This window comes from Tasmannia lanceolata, unplaced genomic scaffold (assembly GCF_043159265.1).
Source record: "Tasmannia lanceolata isolate RefF3 unplaced genomic scaffold, GAP_Taslan_0.1 ptg000015l, whole genome shotgun sequence".
NCBI classification, from domain to species: Eukaryota; Viridiplantae; Streptophyta; class Magnoliopsida; order Canellales; family Winteraceae; genus Tasmannia; species Tasmannia lanceolata.
The window spans coordinates 50,616,477-50,637,381 of record NW_027518692.1 but is presented as its reverse complement, the minus strand read 5'-3'; the positions used below and the strand labels follow the sequence as shown (position 1 = coordinate 50,637,381).

The 20,905-nt window shown below is 39.1% G+C and overlaps 2 protein-coding genes across 2 annotated transcripts; both read right to left on the bottom strand.

Moving 5' to 3' along the window:
* Positions 1 to 628: 628 nt before the first annotated feature.
* LOC143892235 (protein SULFUR DEFICIENCY-INDUCED 2-like) lies at positions 629 to 9,002 on the bottom strand. The gene is made up of 4 exons (XM_077396699.1): positions 8,792 to 9,002; positions 4,607 to 4,819; positions 3,587 to 3,742; positions 629 to 1,194 (listed from the first exon to the last, which is right to left on the bottom strand). The coding sequence occupies exons 1-4, from the start codon at positions 8,885 to 8,887 to the stop codon at positions 784 to 786; spliced, it is 876 nt and encodes a 291-aa protein (XP_077252814.1). The 5' UTR covers positions 8,888 to 9,002; the 3' UTR covers positions 629 to 783.
* Positions 9,003 to 12,189: 3,187 nt separating this feature from the next.
* On the bottom strand, positions 12,190 to 20,317 carry LOC143845897 (Alba DNA/RNA-binding protein). The gene is made up of 8 exons (XM_077354302.1): positions 20,026 to 20,317; positions 15,943 to 16,023; positions 15,597 to 15,685; positions 15,135 to 15,209; positions 14,915 to 15,036; positions 13,509 to 13,820; positions 13,182 to 13,271; positions 12,190 to 12,526 (listed from the first exon to the last, which is right to left on the bottom strand). The coding sequence occupies exons 1-8, from the start codon at positions 20,146 to 20,148 to the stop codon at positions 12,435 to 12,437; spliced, it is 984 nt and encodes a 327-aa protein (XP_077210417.1). The 5' UTR covers positions 20,149 to 20,317; the 3' UTR covers positions 12,190 to 12,434.
* Positions 20,318 to 20,905: the final 588 nt, after the last annotated feature.

Here is a 20,905-nt window from a genome sequence, read left to right as displayed (position 1 = left end):
CCATCTCAAATCTCTCTCCCACCAATAAGGGTGTCAATTTTGGCTCAGGCTCTGAAGCTCGCTCGAGCTCGGCTCGAATCCTTAACGAGCCGAGCCGGGCCGGCTCACCAGGCTCGTTAAGCTTAACGAGCCGAGCCCGATTTAGGCCAGGCTCGGCTCGGCTCATTAAGGCTCGTTAAGAATTTAATATATTTAAATATATATATATTATATATTAATATATACACTAAAAGGGTTGTCCAGGGAGTGAAAGGGGGAGGCAAAATATGTCACTTCATTTTTGGAACCCCATTTGTTACTTGGACCACCCCCCATAGTGTAAAAAAAGTAGTCAAATTACACTAGATAGGGCTGTCCAGGGAAGAAGAGGGGTGTGAACTTAATATAACCCGAGCTCGGTAAGGCTCGCGAGCCTGGCCGAGCTTGACCGAGCCTGGTTGGAGCCCGAGCCGAGCCGAGCCTGGCTCGACTCGTTTACACCCCTACCCACCAACCATTTCTACACTTCTGATGTGGATCTATTCAAGGGCCCTTCTCCCGCCTTTGCATATGTCATGCCGGGTCCGGAGAGAAAGTCTACCCGCATGTTAAGCTCGATATGGCCAGGCCAGCTAATTAACGAAAGTCATTCCATCATTCCTCTTGATACAATTATATTCATTGGAAGAATTAATTTCACCATCTTTTATTTCTATCCACAACTAACTACACCAAACTCAAACCCCATTATTTACAAGAACCCCACCCACAAAACACCCACACACACAACACCAAAAAATTACATTAACAAGCGATCTGATCTCTAAAAGGGGAAATCTCTTCAAAGATGGGTAGTCTCCTAGGCCGGAACGGGGCCCATTCATTCAAGAACAGATCCAGCCCTTCAAGGATAGTCTCTTCTAAGTTTAATCCTGGTTGATGTGTACTTGATTCGAGTTCATACTGCCGAGTTTTGAGTTCACTCAGCAATTCCCCAGCCCGACTCAGTGATTTGCAATCGTCAGAGCCCAGAAATCTCTTGTTCAAAACGTCTTGGAGAACAGATTGGGCCTCGTCAAAATGGGCCTGCTTGATAAGGCATAGGCCCAGGTTGCAAGCCTTGTTAGCATCAGGCTCGATCAACTGGGCTTTCCTGTATACCATCTCAGCCGCTGGGTAGTTTCCTTGCTGCATGTAAGCCCAACCCAGGTTGCCCTGTTACTCGAGATGAGTTAATTTTAGGAAAATGACCAAGAAATCAGATTTAAAAGAAAATGACTAAGAAATCTTATTTAAAGATAGGAAAATGATATCAGCACAACCATATTTTGATATTTTCACTAACATGTCTTGTCTTTTAGTATTTAAAGAGCTATTAAAAGGTTATTACATTTCCAAAAAGCACTCACGGGCCAATTAAAGAAGAAAAGGCCAGCTGGGTTGTGCAAATATCATAATAGGGTTGTGCTGATAACATTTCCCTAAAGATATGGTGAGACAACCAGTTTACTCCAAAAGCTTAAGTTGTTAGTTGGTGTTATTTCACCATTTATACTTCAACACTCCCCCTTATACTATAATTCCCAACAAGCTATTGAAAGCTAATCAAAGAAGTTTAGTCTAAGACTAAAATGCAGATGAAAATACCAATTCAATAAAGTGAATTTCCAAGTAGAGGAGGCCCTCTAATAATTGAGTCTATAAATTAGTAACATCTAATAATGATAGAATTTCAAGAAACTAACTTAATCAAATACTTAATAACCAATAATTTCGAAGTCAGACTAATAATATTATGAGAAAACGGTTCCTACACACATGTCTACACACTAGCTTAAAATACAGTGGGGGCCCACATTGTTTGGGTGATCCAAACCATTCATTTTTAAGGCCCTCACATAGATAGGGTGTCCACAAAAAAATCAGATCCATAGGATTATCCTAACCATTCGAACTGTGGAGGCAAAAGATGGACTAATTTGTGAAGGTTTAAAGACATCCATTTTACAACCACAAATCGTAGGGTTGGGATGATCCTATGGATCTGATTTTTTGTAGACACCCTATCTATGTGAGGGCCTTTAAAATAGATGGCTTGGATCACCCAACAAAGTGGGCCCCCACTGTATTTTAAGCTAGTGTGTAGAGAACTCTCTACACATGTGTAGGAACCGTTTTCTCTAATATTATTATAAGTTTTAGTATAAATTTACATAGGGATTAAGAGTTTGGGTTTCGCTAAGTGCATTGGACATGACTTTTTACATATCTTTTAATAATAAATTCACACAATATGAGTCTTTTATCAAACAGTGTGTAAAATGATTGTAAAAAATCATTTCCAATGCACCTTAATCGTTAACAAAACCCTAGAGTTTTACATGGCTTTTGAGTCTTTTTTCTCAAACAAAGTGTAGATTTACATTTCCAATGCACCTTAACAACCGCCCCCGGCCTGGCCCGGGGCACTCGTTAACAAACTATTGTGTCTGCGCCTGTGCGCGTGGGTGGGACAAAGACAAAAAATCAATTGAAAGGAGACTTAAGTCTCACTAATAATATTAATGAGACTTATCAACCTAAGGGGCCCAATTGCATTTTTGGGGAGCCCAATATGCGTTTAAGCTTTAAATATCTTATACGTAAGGTTTCCCTTTAGCTAGGAAATTCCTTTTAAATGCAAATTTCACAATAGCTATTTAGTAACCCTATTTCTAGCCTATAAATCCAATCATAAAAATGTATTTTTCACATGAATTATGTTTGCGCATAACGCATGCCATTTTCCTCAGAGAAATTATTCCATTAGATATAAGGACATCTTTTTTACAAGGATGTGCTCCGATGAGAGTGGGCGTAAATAATGATAGGGTAATCCATATATTCTAGGATAGAACATTTCATAGGGATCTACTTATCCTGCCTATATTGGTTTATCTTTGAATTAATTTCTGTTATTCCAATATATAGGGTAAACTAAGTTTTACCCCCTATACTAATCCCATTGGAACATGTAAGAATAGTCGTAGCTAATACTCACTGATATTTAACACAATCTCTTTCCACGCTAATATTGAAACACAGCTACGAAGTGAACATGGGGGGTGTATAAATGGTATTCCAGCTGAGTGCGTCTTTGGATTCCTTTTAAAATATTTGAAAATGACTGTCATAATAGTTTCATAAATGATATAGTTAATGACTTCCAAAGCCGCCTTAGTTCCCATCCGCAGATAAGATTAAACTAAAATAAGAGGAATGATAGATACAAGGGAGCCCTTCCATAAAGAGCCAAAAAAGGGCTCTTGAATGGATCTACGTCATCAAATGTAACTGATTTTACTTTTTTCCAAACGATTTTAAAATGTAACTTAAAATGACGTGGATCCAATCAAGAGCCCTTTTGTGGCTCTTTATGCAAGGGCTCCCTTGTATCTATCATTGCTCCTAAAGTAATCAATCCTTGCTACAAACAAAAACCCTACATCCTTTTTATATTTGGAATTTTGGAGTATATTCCACATGCCAGATTATCTTCATTCTAATAATAGCCAAGTAACAAATAATTAGAGAGCTTAGCAAATGATTGATTAAAGAATGTAATTACCAGTATCCTGGATGTCTCTTGCTTGATAGAGACCTGGAATTTCTTGCCGCGCGAACGGGCCGTCTTTGTGGTCCTGCCATTGAAAACCTCCCCTTGGTAAATCATCCTCAGTTTTCTCTTCAGCAGCTCTATCTGCTCCTCCACTCTTCCACATTTCTGCCAAATCCACAGCTTTTGTTCATCATTCATTATGATCACTATTATTGGAGTATAAAGGGTTAAATAACACCAACTCTAACTGTAACGACCCGACCCCACTTGTAGATATTGTCCGTTCAAGGCCACTGGCCCGCCCGGTTTTAAAACGCGTCCACAAGGAAATCCAAGCACGTCACATATATACAGCCCATCACTTCCCACCCGTTCCGATGTGGGATCTCACAATCCACCCCCCTTGGGGACCCAGCGTCCTCGCTGGCACACTGGGGTACGGCGTGGTCGGCTTTGATACCATAATTGTAATGACCCGACCCCACTTGTAGATATTGTCCGTTCAAGGCCACTGGCCCGCCCGGTTTTAAAACGCGTCCACAAGGAAATCCAAGCACGTCACATATATACAGCCCATCACTTCCCACCCGTTCCGATGTGGGATCTCACACTAACAGCTTAAGCTTTAGGAGTAGTTGGTTGTTTCACATGGTACCAGAGCAATTGTCCCCCCACCCCCCAAAACCACTGCCCAACAACAGTTCCTGGGTTCAAAACCCAACAATTGCTTGATATTAAAAATCCACGTACACAGCCAACCCAAAAAGGGGCCACACGTGAGGGAGCATTTGAAAAATAAATGAGTAAATAACACCAACTCTAACAACTTAAGCTTTTGGAGTAATTAGTTGTTTCACATGGTATCAGAGAATAGCTCCCAGGACAGGTCCTCGTTCAAAACCCAACAACTCCTTGATATTAAAAATCGTGCACAGCCCACCAAAAGAGGGGCCAAAACACCAGCTCTAATGGCTTAAGCTTTTAGTAATTGGTTGCTTTCACAACTATGAGTCTGTGGATATGACTAACCTTGTAAAGATCAAAGAGGACATTGTCCAGGGATTCCTGGGCTTGCTTGGAGCAGCGATCCCTGAAAGATTTAATGGCTTCAATGGCTTCCTCTGCCCTATCTTGCTGCTTCATAACCACCGCCATGTCTTTAAGAGCGCTGTCCACTCTGTCACCCGCATTTATAGCCTTCCAGAACAACACAATCGCTGCTTCCGGATCCTTATCCACCAGCTGAAAATCCCATTCATCAAAAACATCAATTACCCACAACTCAGAATTATTGATCCGTTAAATCCCACTTTTCTAAACAAAAAGAATAATACAATATGTCAATATCCGGACCCTTATATTCCAAGAGAGTTTAGACTTGTTGAGAAAGAGAGAGAAAAAAGGCTTCAAATATCATAGAGTTGGGACGAGACTGAAAAGAAAGGCGATTCTAGAGGCGAAAAAAAAGGCGATTCGTGGCGCTCCCTCCCTAGGTCGATGGAAACACTAGGGAGGGAGGCAGTCCCCCCCCCCCCCCTCTCTCTCTCTCTCTCTCTCTCTCTCTCTCTTGCTCGTCTCCTTCTCTCTCTTGTCTCCTCCTCTCTCTCACTCGTCTCCTCTTGAATTTTAAGCCTCGCCTTCTCTTTCTTGTCTCTCCCCATTGCTGACCCCTTCTCGTCTCCCTCTCTTCCTCTGTATTTTTTTGAGTCTCGCCCTCTCTTTCTCGTTTCTCCCCATTGCTGACAAAAGTTGAGCCGTGGAGGTCAGATCTGAGGCCGTGGAGGCTTAATCTGAAGCCGTGGAGGCCGGATTTGGAGCTGTGGAGGCCGTGATGCTGGATCTGGAGCCAAAGAAATCCACAGAGGTTGCCGGAGGCCATGAAAGGCCGTGGTTGCTGGATCCGGAGGTGTGGAAGGCCAGCTATAGGCGGAGCGATCGTATTTTTCAGGCCGAGGATTACTGGAGGCTGTGGATTGCCAGATTAGCAATGTGTTTGATGGGTTTGGCTGTAGGAGGCTGTGGTCTCCGGAATCAAGATCACGGGTGGTGGCCTGAGGACGGGCGTGGTGGTCAGTGAAATGGTGGTTGCCGGATCTTGATGACGGTGGTGGTGGTTGAGGCTCCCTAGCGGAGATGTTTTCTGTGGAGGAAACGGAGGTGGGACTGGAGGTGGTGACCGCGGTGATTGGTGGTGGTTCGAGGTAGAGGCCGTCGGAGATCCGATGTTATTCGGTGGTTAGCTATCGTGCACGGTGAGGGCGCACGATAGCTTTGGGCTTTTGAGCGGGATTTTTTGTGGTGGAGAAGTCGGTGTGACGTGGCTGGTCACGATCTTGACTTGGGGGCCCCATAATATGGCATTTTTGTTGGATTCAATACAATTAAGGCTATTGGGTATTGTAAGGGGTAATGGACTTTTTTTTGGGCCAAGGAGAATGCTCCTGGACAATTAACACTATGTAAATCTGGTGGGACTACTGGTCCCCATTGTAAAATTTGTTGGTATGAATATATTTGTCAATTTATATATATATATATATATATATATATATATATCAGGATCTAAAGCTTCAACAAGTGAAGCTCTTAAGATGGGACTTTTCTCTATCCTTTCATCTTCCGTTCACCTTAAAATTTGTCCTAGGATAAAATAAAATATTACCGGAAGAAATTTTGTTAACAGTGCACAAGATCATTTCAAGATACCAAGCAGAATAGCCAATTTTAGAAACAGCCTGTCCAAGGATTTCTACCCCCCTATAGAACACTCCCTTTAAAAAGTAGGGACCATAGCATCCCAAAAAAATCTATCTAAATCTAACTATACTATATTTGTATAACTATACAAAAACAGAAATCCCCTCTAAAAAGCAATAGATTTTGGCTACTGATGTTGGCATGGTAGTTCCAATATTAATCTTATCTTTTATGATTAAAAGAGCTGTCAAAGGTTATTATAGTTCACAAAAGGCTCTGAGAAGCCAATTTTAAAAGAAAAGACAACCTGACTTTGTGCTATTATTAAAGTGCCAATATTTTAATAGTGCCAATATCACCATACTAGATTAATTGATAGAGGCCGTTTCACCTACGTCGCGTTGCAGGATAAAACCATCCGTCGCAATGGTCATAGCTGTAGGATTCCACATGCGGTCCGGATTTAACATTGTTAAAACCCAACTCAAAAGGTATCCGGTAATCCTCTTTCCTCCCTTTTCCGGTTTTTGGACAAAAATCCCGTAAAAAAGATCGCCCAGCTTCCATGTTGTTTTTGAGCCTCTCTTCGTCTCCTACTTGGCAGGAACTTGGGTCTGGCTCTTTAGTCAGGCTTCTTCCTTCCTGTAATCTATGGTCTGAAGTCTGAAGTATGGAGGAGACTCTCTCTCTCTCTCTCTCTCTCTCTCTCTCTCTCTCTCTCTCTCTCTCTCAATATCAGGGAGCCTTGGGCTCTAGTTGGAGATTTCAATGTAGTTTGATACCGTAATAAGAAAAGGGAAATGACATTTTCCCCCCTTAAATGGATAAAATACCCCCCCCCCCCCCTCTTTAAAGTCTGAAGTATAGGCACCCCTCTTGTTTTAATTTGGCAATTTTCTCGGATGAAATGAAAACTGCCCTTTCATTCAAATTCTAGTATTTTCTTTGGGTATTTCACACTCCAATAGTTTGATTCATGCACCCATCTCTTCTGATTAAAAAAAAATAGGTATACCCTCAATTTGATAGTCATGCCCTTCATATTTGATATTAGCACACTCCTGTTTTTGGCATTGTCCAATTTTCTCATCAAAGTTTCTACAATGGCCAATAAGCGCCAATACTTATTGCCTCCATTCTTTGTCGCTGATTGTCGCCCATTTTTTGCCAATTCCGGCATTGGTCTATAGGGACCCATTTCTTGCTCATTCCGGCATTGATCTATAAGGACCAATTTCTTGCCCATTTCGGCATTGGTCCATAGTGACCCATTTCTACTCTCCCATCAAGGCTTGAGTATCATCTAGTCCCATCGAGGCTATGATCTATTGACTTTTAAGTCCTCTTCGTGACACATCAACAAGCGGCATCTTCTTCGGCAACCATTATCAATGTTCATTGGATCTCCGCCATCGATTTTTGGAAATGTGCATCAAATCGGTTGATTTACATTTGTAATTTGGGGAATTTTTTTATTGTTTTCAAACGTATATAGATTTTCAATCCATATATGTTTGAGGGGGCATGTTAGAATATGTGAGATTCACAGTTGGATTAGGTGTAGATCTCACCATTGGATCTTCTTGTGGGAGATTAGGTAAGTTGGCTAAATGAAGCAACTAGATAAATTACGCAAAGGACAAAAAGGCAAGCAAAAGAGATTAGAAAGTAGATTTGATTATGATTCTTTCCCTCCATAACTATCTTGATTTGATTCTATATTTATCATGTAAGTGCTGTATATAAGCACACAATGATCCTCTTGTAATTGCATTCAAGAATCAGTGAAATCCTAAATTTTGTCAGAAGTTGACCTACCCATGAGCGATGTTGGTGCAACAACAATTGGACTCCACGATTTTAAAGCTTCATAAATAAATGGGTATCATCTAGTCCGTTATTAAGTCTCAAAACAATGGGTAAAACTGTACATAAATAAATAAAGAAGTCAAGCGGGCCAAACAAAATACGGATCGGGGGATTTGATATGATCCGAAAATCTTGGAAATAAAGACATTCGTGAATGAGATTAAAAAAAAAAAAGGAAAGGGAAGGAAAAGCAATATAAACTATAAATTTATTAGGGAAATGATATCAGCACAACTATATTTTGATAACTCCACTAACTGTCTTTTAAGGTTATCACAGTTCCCAAAAAGATCTCACAAGCCAACTAAAAAGAGAAAGGACAAGCTGAGTTCGTGCTATTATTAAAATAGGGCAGTCCCGGTATCCTACGTCTAAATTCATAATTCTGCAGTTCCACCAAAATAAAAGGAAAAAAAAAAAAAACATCATCAGAGTAGTAAAAGATAAAAATACAATAAATTTATCTAAAATTTCCCAAAAATTCATAGAGAAACTAAATAACGTCAAAAAGAAAAAAAACCATCAAAATTCGAGAAATCTTCGAAAATCACGTCGAAATACCATTCAAATCAAAACATCAGAACAGAAAAAAAATTAAGAAATTAAACATGAAATGAAATTTATTTATTTTTAAAATTATTTTTGTACCTGAACGTGCTTAGCTCGAACGTAGGGAGAATCTCCGGAAGGAACTTTGTGAATAACATGGAAAGAGAGAACCGAAATCTTCGAATTCCCTTGCATTCTATTTCTCTCTTTCTTGGATTTGGATTTGGATTTCTTATTCTTAAAACTCAAGTTGAAGAGAAAAGAAGAAGAAATATAAAGGGTTTGGGAGAAATGAATTTGGATGGGAATCCATCCACATTCTTTTTATTGAGCTTGAGACACTATTAGTTGTTACCGCGTAATCATATCTGACACGTGGCTAATGACTGGTGTGCCATAACCCTAATACTCGCTCTCACGTACCAAGAAGACGAAAACGATTAGGCTTTTTATTTTTGGAAAGGGAAAATTAAGATTCAATGAATCGAGTCGTTTTCTTTGTGGGCCCCGATTTGATATATTAAGACTATTGATCTAATGGGCCCCATCTTGTATAAGACAGACTAATGGGCCCTGATTTAATCGTCAGTGTGCTCTTTTTTTGGTAATATCTTTTTTAATCTTTGAAAATGTTTGATCGGATGGTATGGATCATTTAGGTAAAAATAATAATAATTAAGAATTATCTCAAATGAAAAAAGGTTTTCTCCTTGAATATGGACGGCCGGATTTTGGTACTCTCTTCTACTTTACTGCCCATCTTATAGGTCACATAATACAACATTATTCATGGTCTGTTTGAATCATGGTTTTAAATTTCGATCAAATTCTTTTGGATTTCGGTGAGGAACGACACGAAATGGTACCGAAACCGAAATTCGTTCGAAATTTCATCCTACAAAACTGGGATTTCGTGCGGCAATACCAAATTTCACCTGAAATTTCTGGATTTCGGCTGAAATTTCAGTTTCGGATAAGTCCGAAATTTTAGCCGAAACCGAAATTTAAAACCATGGTTTGGATGCATGTAATATAGAACGAAATGGAAATGAAAATAGATTCCCATTTCTTTACTTTCCTTTTCTCTTGATGTTAAAATATGTGAGATCCTACCGTCGGATTTGTTGTAGATCCCAAATGTAAAAAGGTTTTCTCCTTGAATATGGACGGATTTTGGTACTTTGTTCTACTTTACTGTCCGTTCTGTACGTGACATAATACAAGATTATTAATGGTCTATTTGGATGCATGTAACATATAGAACGAGATGGAAATGAAAATAGATTCCCATTTCTTTACTTTCCTTTTTCTCTTGATGTTAAAATATGTGAGATCCTACCGTTGGATTTGTTGTAGATCCCAAATGTAAAAAGGTTTTCTCCTTCAATATGGACGGATTTTTGTACTCTAGTCTACTTTACTGCCCATTTTAAAAGGGGAAAGTGATGTATCCGCCCCTTTTGATTACTTGGGACAACCAGCAGCAGTGTATCCGTGACTTCAGAGAGAGACTGATGTACTTCACATTAGGAAGATTCAATGGGTCTGATTGCTACGTACACTACTGCAGGTGTCCCAAGTAATCAAAAGGGGCGGATATATCACTTACCTTTATAGGTGACATAATACAAGATTATTCATGGTCCGTTTGGATGCATGTAATGTAGACGAGATGGAAAGGAAAATAGATTCCCATTTCTTTACTTTCCTTTTTCTCTTGATCTTAAAACATAGGGGTGCAAGGCAACTCGGGTTGGGTTGGTTCGGGTTGAGGCCAACCCTAACCCAACCCGAGCTAGCATTTCCTCAACCTTGACCCAACCCAACCCGAGCCTCGGGTTGAGGATTGTCAACCCTAACCCAACCCGTCTCCAAATTTCTCAACCCTAACCCAACCCATCTAACCCGAAATTAGTTGGGTTGGGGTCGGGTTCACCTAGGGCCTAACAAAAAAATACAGTAACCTAAAGAAAATCAAGATAAAATTAGAGGATGGTGGTCGGGTTCGGGTTGCCAAGGCCTCAACTCTAACCCAATCCGAAATTAAATCGGGTTGGCTTTTCCCAACCCTAACCCAACCCAACCCGAGGAAATGCCAACCCCACCCGAGCCAAAATCAGGTTGAACCCATTGGGTTCAGGTTGAGCCCGACCCAAGTTGCACCCCTATTAAAACATGTGAGATCCTACCATCAGATTTGTTGTAGATTTCACCATTGGATTAGTTGTTTGATGAGGAAGTAGGCTAGAGTAGGCAATTAGATTAGATTAGGATTATCTTTCCAAATCTCAGCTTTCTCTCTTTTCTTATGTTTATCATTATCTATAATTACTTATTTAAGCAAAATCTTTGACGCTAATGAAACAGGCACTTTTCAGCAATTTTTTGTGTTCATTCATGAGGTTGTTGCTCTCACATGCAACAGGCCATCCGTGAAGTGAAATGCCTTCTGCTAGCTAATCCCTAATGAAAATATATCAGAAATTTGTGACAATCCTAATTTAATATGGTAATATAGCCTGATGTGATTTGAAACTACTCTCTCAGGCACGTTCCGGTCCTAGGCATATACCTCAATGGACTGACATAGAGGAATAGTTTGGACTATGGAGAATGAAGATTTGGAAGATAAATAAGATAGAGAGGAATATCTGACATTTATTGCTGATTTGGAACCGGCAATTTTATTCCTGGAACGCATCTCATATTACTTTCCAGGAAAAATGAAACCCTATTAGAAACTGGTGTGGTATTATGATTCTAATGCTTACCCAAACGGTAGAATTGGAAGTAGCAATTGCAGTAATCCAAACGCACACGACAAAAGAGCTCTTAAAACCCTTCAAATACTACACGACAAACATTTGTGGAGCGCATGTTTATCAAAACATTGGAGCGCTGAAATCACTTCCCACCTTTTGGTAAAAGTAATATTTTGGTCCCAAGTGTAGATAGCATTTCGCTTTTGCATGTCCATGAAGGTTAGAAAAATCCAAGCATCTCGCTTCTGGATAGAGTGATAGTAATTAGTTGAATAAACCTTATACGTAAGAAATCCAATGATGCTTGTTGAACATGTCTCAGAATTCAATACTTCGGGATTCACACGCTTCTAACTCTCCTTTAATGTATTTGTTGTCTACTTCTGAACACTACCCACATCAACTTTACAATTACCACATGTTATGAATTTTACTGATCATAAGAGTAAGTTTCTTAAATTAAAATACAACATTATATCTAATTAATCTATTAAAAATTTTCAATTTCATTATAACCATATTATTATGTAAAAAAAAAAAAATTGAAAATTGATTAAAATATTTTGGCAAATTCACATATTGCTCTTCTTTTGGTTTGCCACCCATGTTGGATTCTGACCCTCCATAACCATGCAACAGGCAACCATGCACCATAGGCTTTAGTTATTTCATGTCTACTATCAACGGAAAAAAAAAAAAAAAAAAAAACCTAAAAAGACCCAAGCTTCAAACGCATGCACAATGAAAAATGGATATACATGATGGTTGAAAGGGTTAGAGAACATATTGAATGAATTAAAGCAACACCTAACAACTGTGATACAAAAAGGGCACAAACAAACAAAGCCTGCCCACATCCATGTAATAGAGAGAGAATAAACAGCTCTCTCAACTCTTGAGAATAAGCTACTTGACACTCAAAAAATAGTCTTTAGTAACCTTCCCTATTTAAACCAAGCAAGCATTAAGCAAACACACCTCTAAGCGTGGTTGCCCCTCCCCCGTGCGCCCATCCTTCCTCGGCCTCGACCATAACCTCGGCCACCACCTCCGCCCCTTTCATATCCAGCACCTGCAGTTTTAGTAGTCGAATGTATAGTCAGATATACCTAAATACATAAATTTGATAAGATTTTTGCTCAAAATTAATGTTCCTTTCACGGGTTAATTTTTTTTACATAGACTGATAAAAGATTTATTAGTAACTGTAACCTGATTACATCAACGGGGACAAGGTGTCCCACCAATGCAACATTCAAACCTTTCTGAAAATTCGTGTTCCTTTCATGGGTTGAAAGTGAGCATTTTTAACTTGCAACCGATCAATAATCTGACATGGTCAGTTTTTCAAATAATCATGTGGTTGTGAGATTTACTTTTTACCTCGAATTTTCCAAAAGTTGAAAATAAACAGATAAGTCTCAACACCTCCACCTCAAATAATCATGTTCCTTTCATGGGTTGAAAGTCAGCAGCTCTCACATCTATCTCCCCTGTTTTGATGTACCCTTTTCTTTTACTTCAAACTTCTTTAGTTGATTATGAAAGCACATTGGGGATTATAGCAGCTAATGTAAGGGTTTTCGAGTAAAGAGATCAAATCAAGGACCTGGAAATATAAGTCACCCATATGACACTTATCTTTGTATGCACATCATGCATTCAAAATACGTAACATTTGGCTAAATAGTCATCTACATAAGTGTGACTGGTAGATAAATGCTTACCTTGATAATCCTGGCCTCTGCCTCGTCCACCACCACCACCTCCACCTCCACCTCGATTCCAATTCCAGTTATTTCCCCACCCACCATTTTCTGTCAGGAGAAGGGATGAATCAGCAGGCAGTTAACAGGGTGAAGGGAATACAAATCGCGGGACATCTTGTACCCAAGGTGACGTCTTCTATGAATAAAATCGTTATCCTAACAGCGTGAAGGGAATACAAATAGCGGGACATCTTGTCCCCAATGTTTGTATGAATGCCTTTAATGAATAAAATAGTTATCCTATTAAAAAAAACACAGGGTGAAGGGGATACAAACATCTCATACCTTGATTGCTACCATATCCTTGATTGTTTCCGTATCCTTGATTGTTGCTGTATCCGTGATTGTTTCTGTATCCTTGATTGTTGCCATATCCTTGATTGTTTCCGTATCCTTGACTGTTGCCATATCCTCGATTGTTTCCGCATACTTGATTGTTGCCATATCCTTGATTGTTTCCGTATCCTTGATTGTTGCCGTATCCTTGATTGCTACCATATCCTTGATTGTTTCCATATCCTTGATTGTTGCCGTATCCTCCTCTGCCCCAACCCCTTCCTCTCCCTCTACCTCGACCACGCCCTCTCCCATATGAATCTATATAAAAATACAAAGATGATCAATAGAAAGTAGAAACTCCATATGTTGCAGGAGTTTGCCATCAGCCTAAGGGTGTAACAATAGAAACTCCACATGTTGCAAGAAATTTGCTGTCAGCCTTCAAGGGTGAAATGGGTTGATAGGCACAAGAGACTAATACTCCTTCATGAGGAAGTCACAACAGGCCATATCCCATGTGCCAATCAACACAGCAAATATCATACAAATAATGTTACCTGGACACCACTATCTGTTGGTCCAAGTATCAGCACAACGGTACAACACGAACTCTTAATGACATATACAGACAAGGTGGACCTGATCACACCATTAAAATGTGCTCAAACTTGGCACAACAATTTAAGATGTGGTTGTCAGACACCCAAAGGTCAGAAAATCTAAGTCAAACACCTTTAATTTTATTTTATTTTGAACGATGAGACAAACACCTTTGATAATGTCCCCAAGACAACATCACATCTTCCCCTGTCAACCATGTATTGCAGCTTCCATCCTACACTTGTCATTTAGAATCTGGAAATCAAACTGGCTCTCTTCTGCCTCTTACTATTATTTACGGCAAAAATAAGCTTGTGGTCTTCTGCTCCTTATATTTTGTCTTAAAAATACTCAATATTAAAAGTGTGAACTGGTTAATCTAGGCAGTTATCACTGTTTCTTTTTTTTAAGGGCTGTCTGGATGAATGAAAATTTTTTCCATATAAAATGATTTTTCAGCATTTGTTAAACTTGTTTTCCATGGAAATTATTTTACAAAATCTAAAATTTTTCCCTTTTCAAGGAAAATTTCAAACCTACTAGACCATGAATATTTTCCATAGAAATATTATTTCCATGATTTTTTTTCCATAATTTTCCCCTACATCCAAACACCCCTCTTAATATGTTTCCAATTTTTTAAATTATTATGCACATGTTCCGTGTTGAGATTTCCCCGAGGTCGCCGCACTAAACAGTTAGGAACACCATGCCAAGTGTCCAGGTAACTTTGCACGACATTCTTGCCAGTCAAGGTTCCTTGCTGTTGCAGTTATCATAAGTGCAAATTTCTTTTGCAGCAAATGGGTTACCTTCCTTAGAAACAGCAGCAACTGGAAGTGGTGCTTGCTTGGGTTGATGCGGCTGTTGCTGGTGCTGTGGCTTCTGATATGCTAGTGGCCTTGGCTGGTTCACATATAAAGGAGCTTGGTACCTATAAAAATGCAAACATTTCAACTTCAAGTCCAGATGTGCCTCAAGCATATGCTCATGATAGGTGAACAAAATACAACTGAACTATCTGAAAATTACCCGGGAGAACTCTTGTTTAGCTCCCTGGTTGACAAAGATATTGAAATCACGGAAACATGGCGAGTCATCTCCAAGCTGCATGAACCATTCGGATTCAACACATCAAAGTGGGGAACCATGTTTTTAAATTGGTTTCTGGTTATATATCAGCACAACCATGTTTTGTTAATGGGTTTTGCTAACGAATGCCCTAACTTGTTAAGGTGCATTGGAAAAGAATTTTTACACATATTTTGATATAAAAAAAAAAAAAAAAAACTCATAACATATGTTAAAGTGGTTTTGCTAACGAGTGCCCTAACTCGTTCAGGTGCGTTGGAAAAGAATTTTTACACATTTTGATAAAAATATGTAGAGAGAGAGAGAGAGAGAGAGAGAGAGAGAGAGAGAGAGAGAGAGAGAGAGAGAGAGAGAGAGAGAGAGAGAGAGAGAGAGAGAGAGAGAGAGAGGCACAGGACTTACGGTACAAGGCCTTCTTCAATGGGTTCCCATACATCTGTTATGCTTGTCGAACTGATGGTAGTATCTTGATGCAACCTAGGAATCCTCTTCTGTTTTTCAACGGCAAACAGGTTACATCATTTATGCCACTAAAAAAAAAAGGTTACATCATTTACTGATGGCAATCAATTTACATCATAGGATTGTATTTTCTGTTTCACTCATGAGAATATCGGTTATTTATTTTACTTTTTCTCTGAAAAATTATATAAGATAAGATAAAAGGTAAAGATATAAAAATGATTATATATTAGTTGTTGGGCGTCGAAAAAGGTGAAAACAACATCAGGAAGTGGCTGAAACCAACCTTTATAATCTCGGCAATGGCCACGGTCTTGTTGATTGCCTGTCCCATTGCCTTCAACACAATCTCTCTCACTTGTTTCTCCTGTATAAAGTACCACCAAGCTTATTGCAAATATAGCAAATAGCAATGTCACAATTTTATGGAATTCCTATTTCAGTTAGCAGCTAAAACATCCATTTTCATTTTCAGTCACAAAAGTTCATTTTATTGGCATAACGATGAATGTGAGAAACACATCAAGACAAAGTTAACAAAGAGCATAAAATAAAGTGAGTAGAACATGGTTATTTGTGTGAGGTCTAACACTAGTGCTGGTAATCTCCTTCTAGAAATTGATACATATTTGGCAAAATCCAAAAGTTAAATACTGTTTTCAATTTTCAATTACTGACCACAATTGAAAATTCATTTTTTTAATGGCAACGAGCCAACGAGATCATACTGAGAAGAAAAGGGCAACGCCTGTGGACCGAGATGTTCAGATACAAGCCAAGCCAAAAGAAAAGGAGAAGAAAATACATCAGAGATAACAAGGTAGAAAGTAAAAAAAATAAAATTCCAATCCTGTTCCGGCAATTCTAAGATAAGCCAAGCGATCTGCCTCATTGCTGGCAGAGCGCAACATGTGTTGGAAATCAAGGAAATTGCGGTGGCAAACCTCCAAGAGAAACGGGCACCTTGTTTCATCCACCAAACCACATTTAGAGCCTCCCACAATCAGGTCTAAATCTTCTCTCTCTATCAGGTGAATCCCAGTCAGAAAGGATTTGACTTCCGCATCATTCGAATATGTTCTCCAAGTGAGCAAGAAACACATCCCCCTTGGTATTACCGCTAGCCTCACGAATAAAGCCCCCAAACCCGCCAGTCCTAGATTCCAAAGGCTTGACTCATCAAAATTGAGCTTCACCCATCCAAGCGAAGGGGGCGCCCATCCAGGAGTTTGCCTGCTTGCTAGAGACGATCTTGCTCGCTTGAATCTCTGCCCAAGATCTGCCAAAAGAGGATTCCGATATGCCCTGAAAATCATAGAGGACCCCAGCCCAATGCACTATCAAAGAAAAGATTTGTTGTTTATAGTGGTAGCAGCCCTTGGCTGCACCGTCGAATACACGGTGGTTTCTTTATTTCCATTAAACCCAAAACAACACTAGAGCTAGGTGCAACATAACTCATCGCCTCTTAATCTATGATTTAGCCGACACTTAGAATCTATTGCTAATACATGTGTCGTGTTGTGTATGTGTCATGTCGTGTACAATACGACACCCTTGTCCACACGTGCTGACACTCCTTTCGACACTTGTAAATGTACTGCTAGAAGCGTCAGACATAGGCGCGTCGGCACATTTTTTGTACAGTGTCAAGTGTGACATTCTGCTTTATTATTGAATATTGTGTTTACCTCTTTTATCATTAACTCTACTTATATTATCAACTCTTTTTTTTTTTTTGAAAGATAACTTATATTATAAACTCTTCTTTAACTAATATTCGCTGTCACATCCCCTCCTATACCTAAAAGCCTAAACAAACTTTTATTCCAGTATTATATTCATTGTATCCTATTGGTTTTTCTTTGTCCCTATTTCTCATCTAGCCGTGTCCCCGTTTCAAAATTTTGAGGGTTAGCCGTGTCCGACACTCGTGTTTGTGTCCACAAATCATTGCTCTTAATCCAAGGGACAGAACTCAACACTCTTCTATCAGCTCCGCTATATGCTCTGGAAAGACTCACTGCAGGCTGAACAGAATGTGCACAAAATTCTATCTCTCATGCCACCCTGCAGTGAATAGAAAAGAGCTCCACAGATTCTCCTGCTTCTATGTAAAAGGCGCAATGTTCAATGATAGATCATCTGATTCCACGATGCCCCATCATAATTTTGTTGAGGCAAACTAACTAGGCGAGCGTGCAGACTCTAGGAAGAGCCAGAATCCTCCACATTCTGTTTCCGGATGAAAAAGTGGTAGCTTGCTTGGGTTGAGCCTCTATCTCCATTAGTAGTGCCACCACCTCTAATTCACTGTTCAAAAAATTCTTGCGAAAAGGAACCGTCCACCTAACTATGCCGTCCTCTCTGATTAATGCATCTTTGATAAGCCATTTCTTCTCCCAAGCCACAAAATCCATGTTGAGAAACTTATCTTTTAAAGTCCTCGCCACATCAAGAATCCGTCCAAAACTACACCTTGTCTCCTTTACATGCTCTGAATAGGATTCCTCTAAGGAAAGCAGGCAGATCCTTCATAAGATCTATCCAAACAGTGACTCTAGGGTTTCGAATAGTCAAGCTCCCTCCAACCCCCCAAAACTAGTGTTATATTTCTTCTTGATCACAATCCGCCATAAATGGGATCTATCCTCACCAAACCTTAACAACCATTTGCCTATAAGTGCTTTGTTAATCACCTTGATCTGCCTAAAACATAGGTCCCCAACGCTTCTCGGTCTACATATCTCCGTCCACTTAACTAACTGTAATTTCTTTCTATCCTCAGAATCATTCTACCGACAGTTCATTTGCAGTTTGCTCTAACCACTTGATGACACTAATAGGACATCTGGAGAGAGAGAGAGAGAGAGAGAGAGAGAGAGATTAGCTAAAATTGCTTTGATCAGAGTGATTTTATTGCCCAAAGATAGATGGTTTTTCTTCCAAGATGGTAGCCGCCTCTCAACCTTCTCTATTATGGATCCCAGAGAGCCTGTCAAGGTCTGCCACAGCAAATGGGAAGGCCCGAATACATTTTCAAAGATTCCCTGCTCTACTCTACAACAGAGAATACTAAAGTTCATTCTCTTTCCAGTCATCACCTTGTTATATCCATTGTTTTAAATTTCGGTCCGAAATGTCGGATGAAAATTTCGGATTTCAGCCAAAATTTTGTCACTTTAACCGAAATTGTAATTGTAAAAATTTCGGCCAAAATGGCCGAAATTTGAAAAAAAAAAAAAGCTACCAAAACCGAAACTAAATCCATGGTAATATCGTAGCACAGCCATGTCAAATTAATTAAATGAGTAAAACAAAAGTCAACAGATGCAGGTGTCATCACATGCAAAAGACGGGCGCAAAGTGGCTTCTGCGAAGGTGGCTTGCAAATCCCCCCCCCCCAAACACACAAAGCATAAAAAATTAGAGAATAATAAAATAGCCAATTATTCTTTTTTTTAACTCAAATTCCTTAATTTAAATAGAAACGACCATGATTAGTTACTCAATATCATAATATGAATGGTTTGCTAACAAACTTGTTATCAATGCAGAAGAGAAAGGGGGTCTTTCAAAAGAAAGCCCTATTTTCTTTTATACAAACCATAATTAGGATAAATCGCATGAATCGTATAAATTGCATGATTTACAATTGAAAATATTGGAAGATTCATACATTACAAATTAAGATTCAATCATGGGATTCAAATCAAAATTCATAAGATTTGATTTGTATTGTAAATCGTACGATTTTCAAAACAATGTCTGCTAATTCCAAAGCACTCTAGAATATAGGAAGGAGCCTTTGCCTAAGTAAAAGTAGTTTATTCGAACGAGGTTCCATATTTAGATTTTATTTGTTCGTTTAGGATTTCTTTTGTGTTTTTTTTTTTTTTTGAATGGTAGGATTTCTTTTGTTGTATTTTCAATTTTATTTGTAATATTTATAGTTAGCATTTGGTATGAAAATGGGTTAGCTTCATGTTGTTGCGAACTAAATTGATATTAATTAGGCCCATCACGATCCAATATCATGCCTAAGGACGATGATTTTAGCAGTAAAACAGAAATCTACCAGAGGAAATCACTAGAAAATAAGAAACAAAGACAAAAAAATTGAAAATGAAAACAGACAATAGACAAAATAGATACAAACACCGAAGCATTAAAACCCACAAGAAAAAAAAAGAGGATATGCTATTGCAAAAAGCATAAATCAAAACCCTAACACACAAAAAAAAAAACAGGGTAACATACAAAGGGAAACCCACAAAGAAGAAGAAAACAAACACATAAAAATCTACAAAAAGAACAAACATGGTTTAAAAAAAATCGAGAAAAAGACAAAAAAAAAAAAAAAAAAAACCTGAAGGAGACTGGTAGCATAGCTAATGTAGTTTCTTATCAGGCCTTGTGTTGTGATTCGGATCTCGTTCTCGGTTATCGTAGTCTCTGGCCTCGGTTTCTCGACTCTCTGGTATCTATCCATGGCTTCTCGAGTATCTAATTTTACGGTTAGGGTTAGGGTCAGGGTTAGGGTTCTTTTTTGCAGCTTTGTAGAAGGGGTGGCACAGAGGGGCGAGGAGATGAAGATAAAAAGCAATGTCCTAAAACCCTAGCAAGGTATAAAAAGCTAAAACCCCAGCTATTTTAGCATCGGCTATTGTGTGGAGATTAAGGAACCTTCCCAAATAAAGGAGTTAATGATATTGGCACTACCATTGTTTAATAATTGCACTACATCATGCTGTCTTTTATTATTTAAGACGCTGTGAAAGGTTATTACTGTTCCCAAAGAGCTCTCTGAAGCCACTGAAAATAAAAAAGACAAGAAGTGTTCGTGCAATTATCAAAACATGGCAGTGCGATATTAATGAAAAAAAGGATTTTTCTTGCATAGGGTGCGTGTAATGAAGTGGCGGTTGTGCTTAACCTACGCACTCCTAAATGAAATGACTAGAATAGCCCTTTCGTGTTTGCTTAGACTTTAGAGTTTATGAGATTCCCTCAAACTGACCAAACTGCCCTTGAGATAAAATGCACTTGCCTTCTCCCTACCCTGGCTTTGCTATCCATAAACCAAACAACCCCATAAATCGCATTCTTTTCCTTAAGTTGTTCTTTGGATTGAGTATTCTGGTTGTATAGGATACGGCCATTATAGTTGTTCTTGAGGTGAAGAGAGGATACTAAGCCTATACTAGGACAAAATAAACCCTAGCTTGCTATTCCTATGGAGAACAGCT

What these genes read in the sequence shown, in the direction of transcription:
- LOC143892235 (XM_077396699.1), bottom strand. Translation starts at nt 8,887, where the DNA reads ATGCAAGGGAATTCGAAGATTTCGGTTCTCTCTTTCCATGTTATTCAC. An exon ending in TTCGAGCTAAGCACGTTCAG is followed by an intron (nt 4,820 to 8,791) that starts GTACAAAAATAA and finishes TGGGATTTTCAG; the next exon opens with CTGGTGGATAAGGATCCGGA. An exon ending in TCCTCTTTGATCTTTACAAG is followed by an intron (nt 3,743 to 4,606) that starts GTTAGTCATATC and finishes TGGATTTGGCAG; the next exon opens with AAATGTGGAAGAGTGGAGGA.
- LOC143845897 (XM_077354302.1), bottom strand. Translation starts at nt 20,148, where the DNA reads ATGGATAGATACCAGAGAGTCGAGAAACCGAGGCCAGAGACTACGATA. An exon ending in ATGCTACCAGTCTCCTTCAG is followed by an intron (nt 16,024 to 20,025) that starts GTTTTTTTTTTT and finishes TACTTTATACAG; the next exon opens with GAGAAACAAGTGAGAGAGAT. An exon ending in TGCTGCTGTTTCTAAGGAAG is followed by an intron (nt 13,821 to 14,914) that starts GTAACCCATTTG and finishes ATTTTTATATAG; the next exon opens with ATTCATATGGGAGAGGGCGT.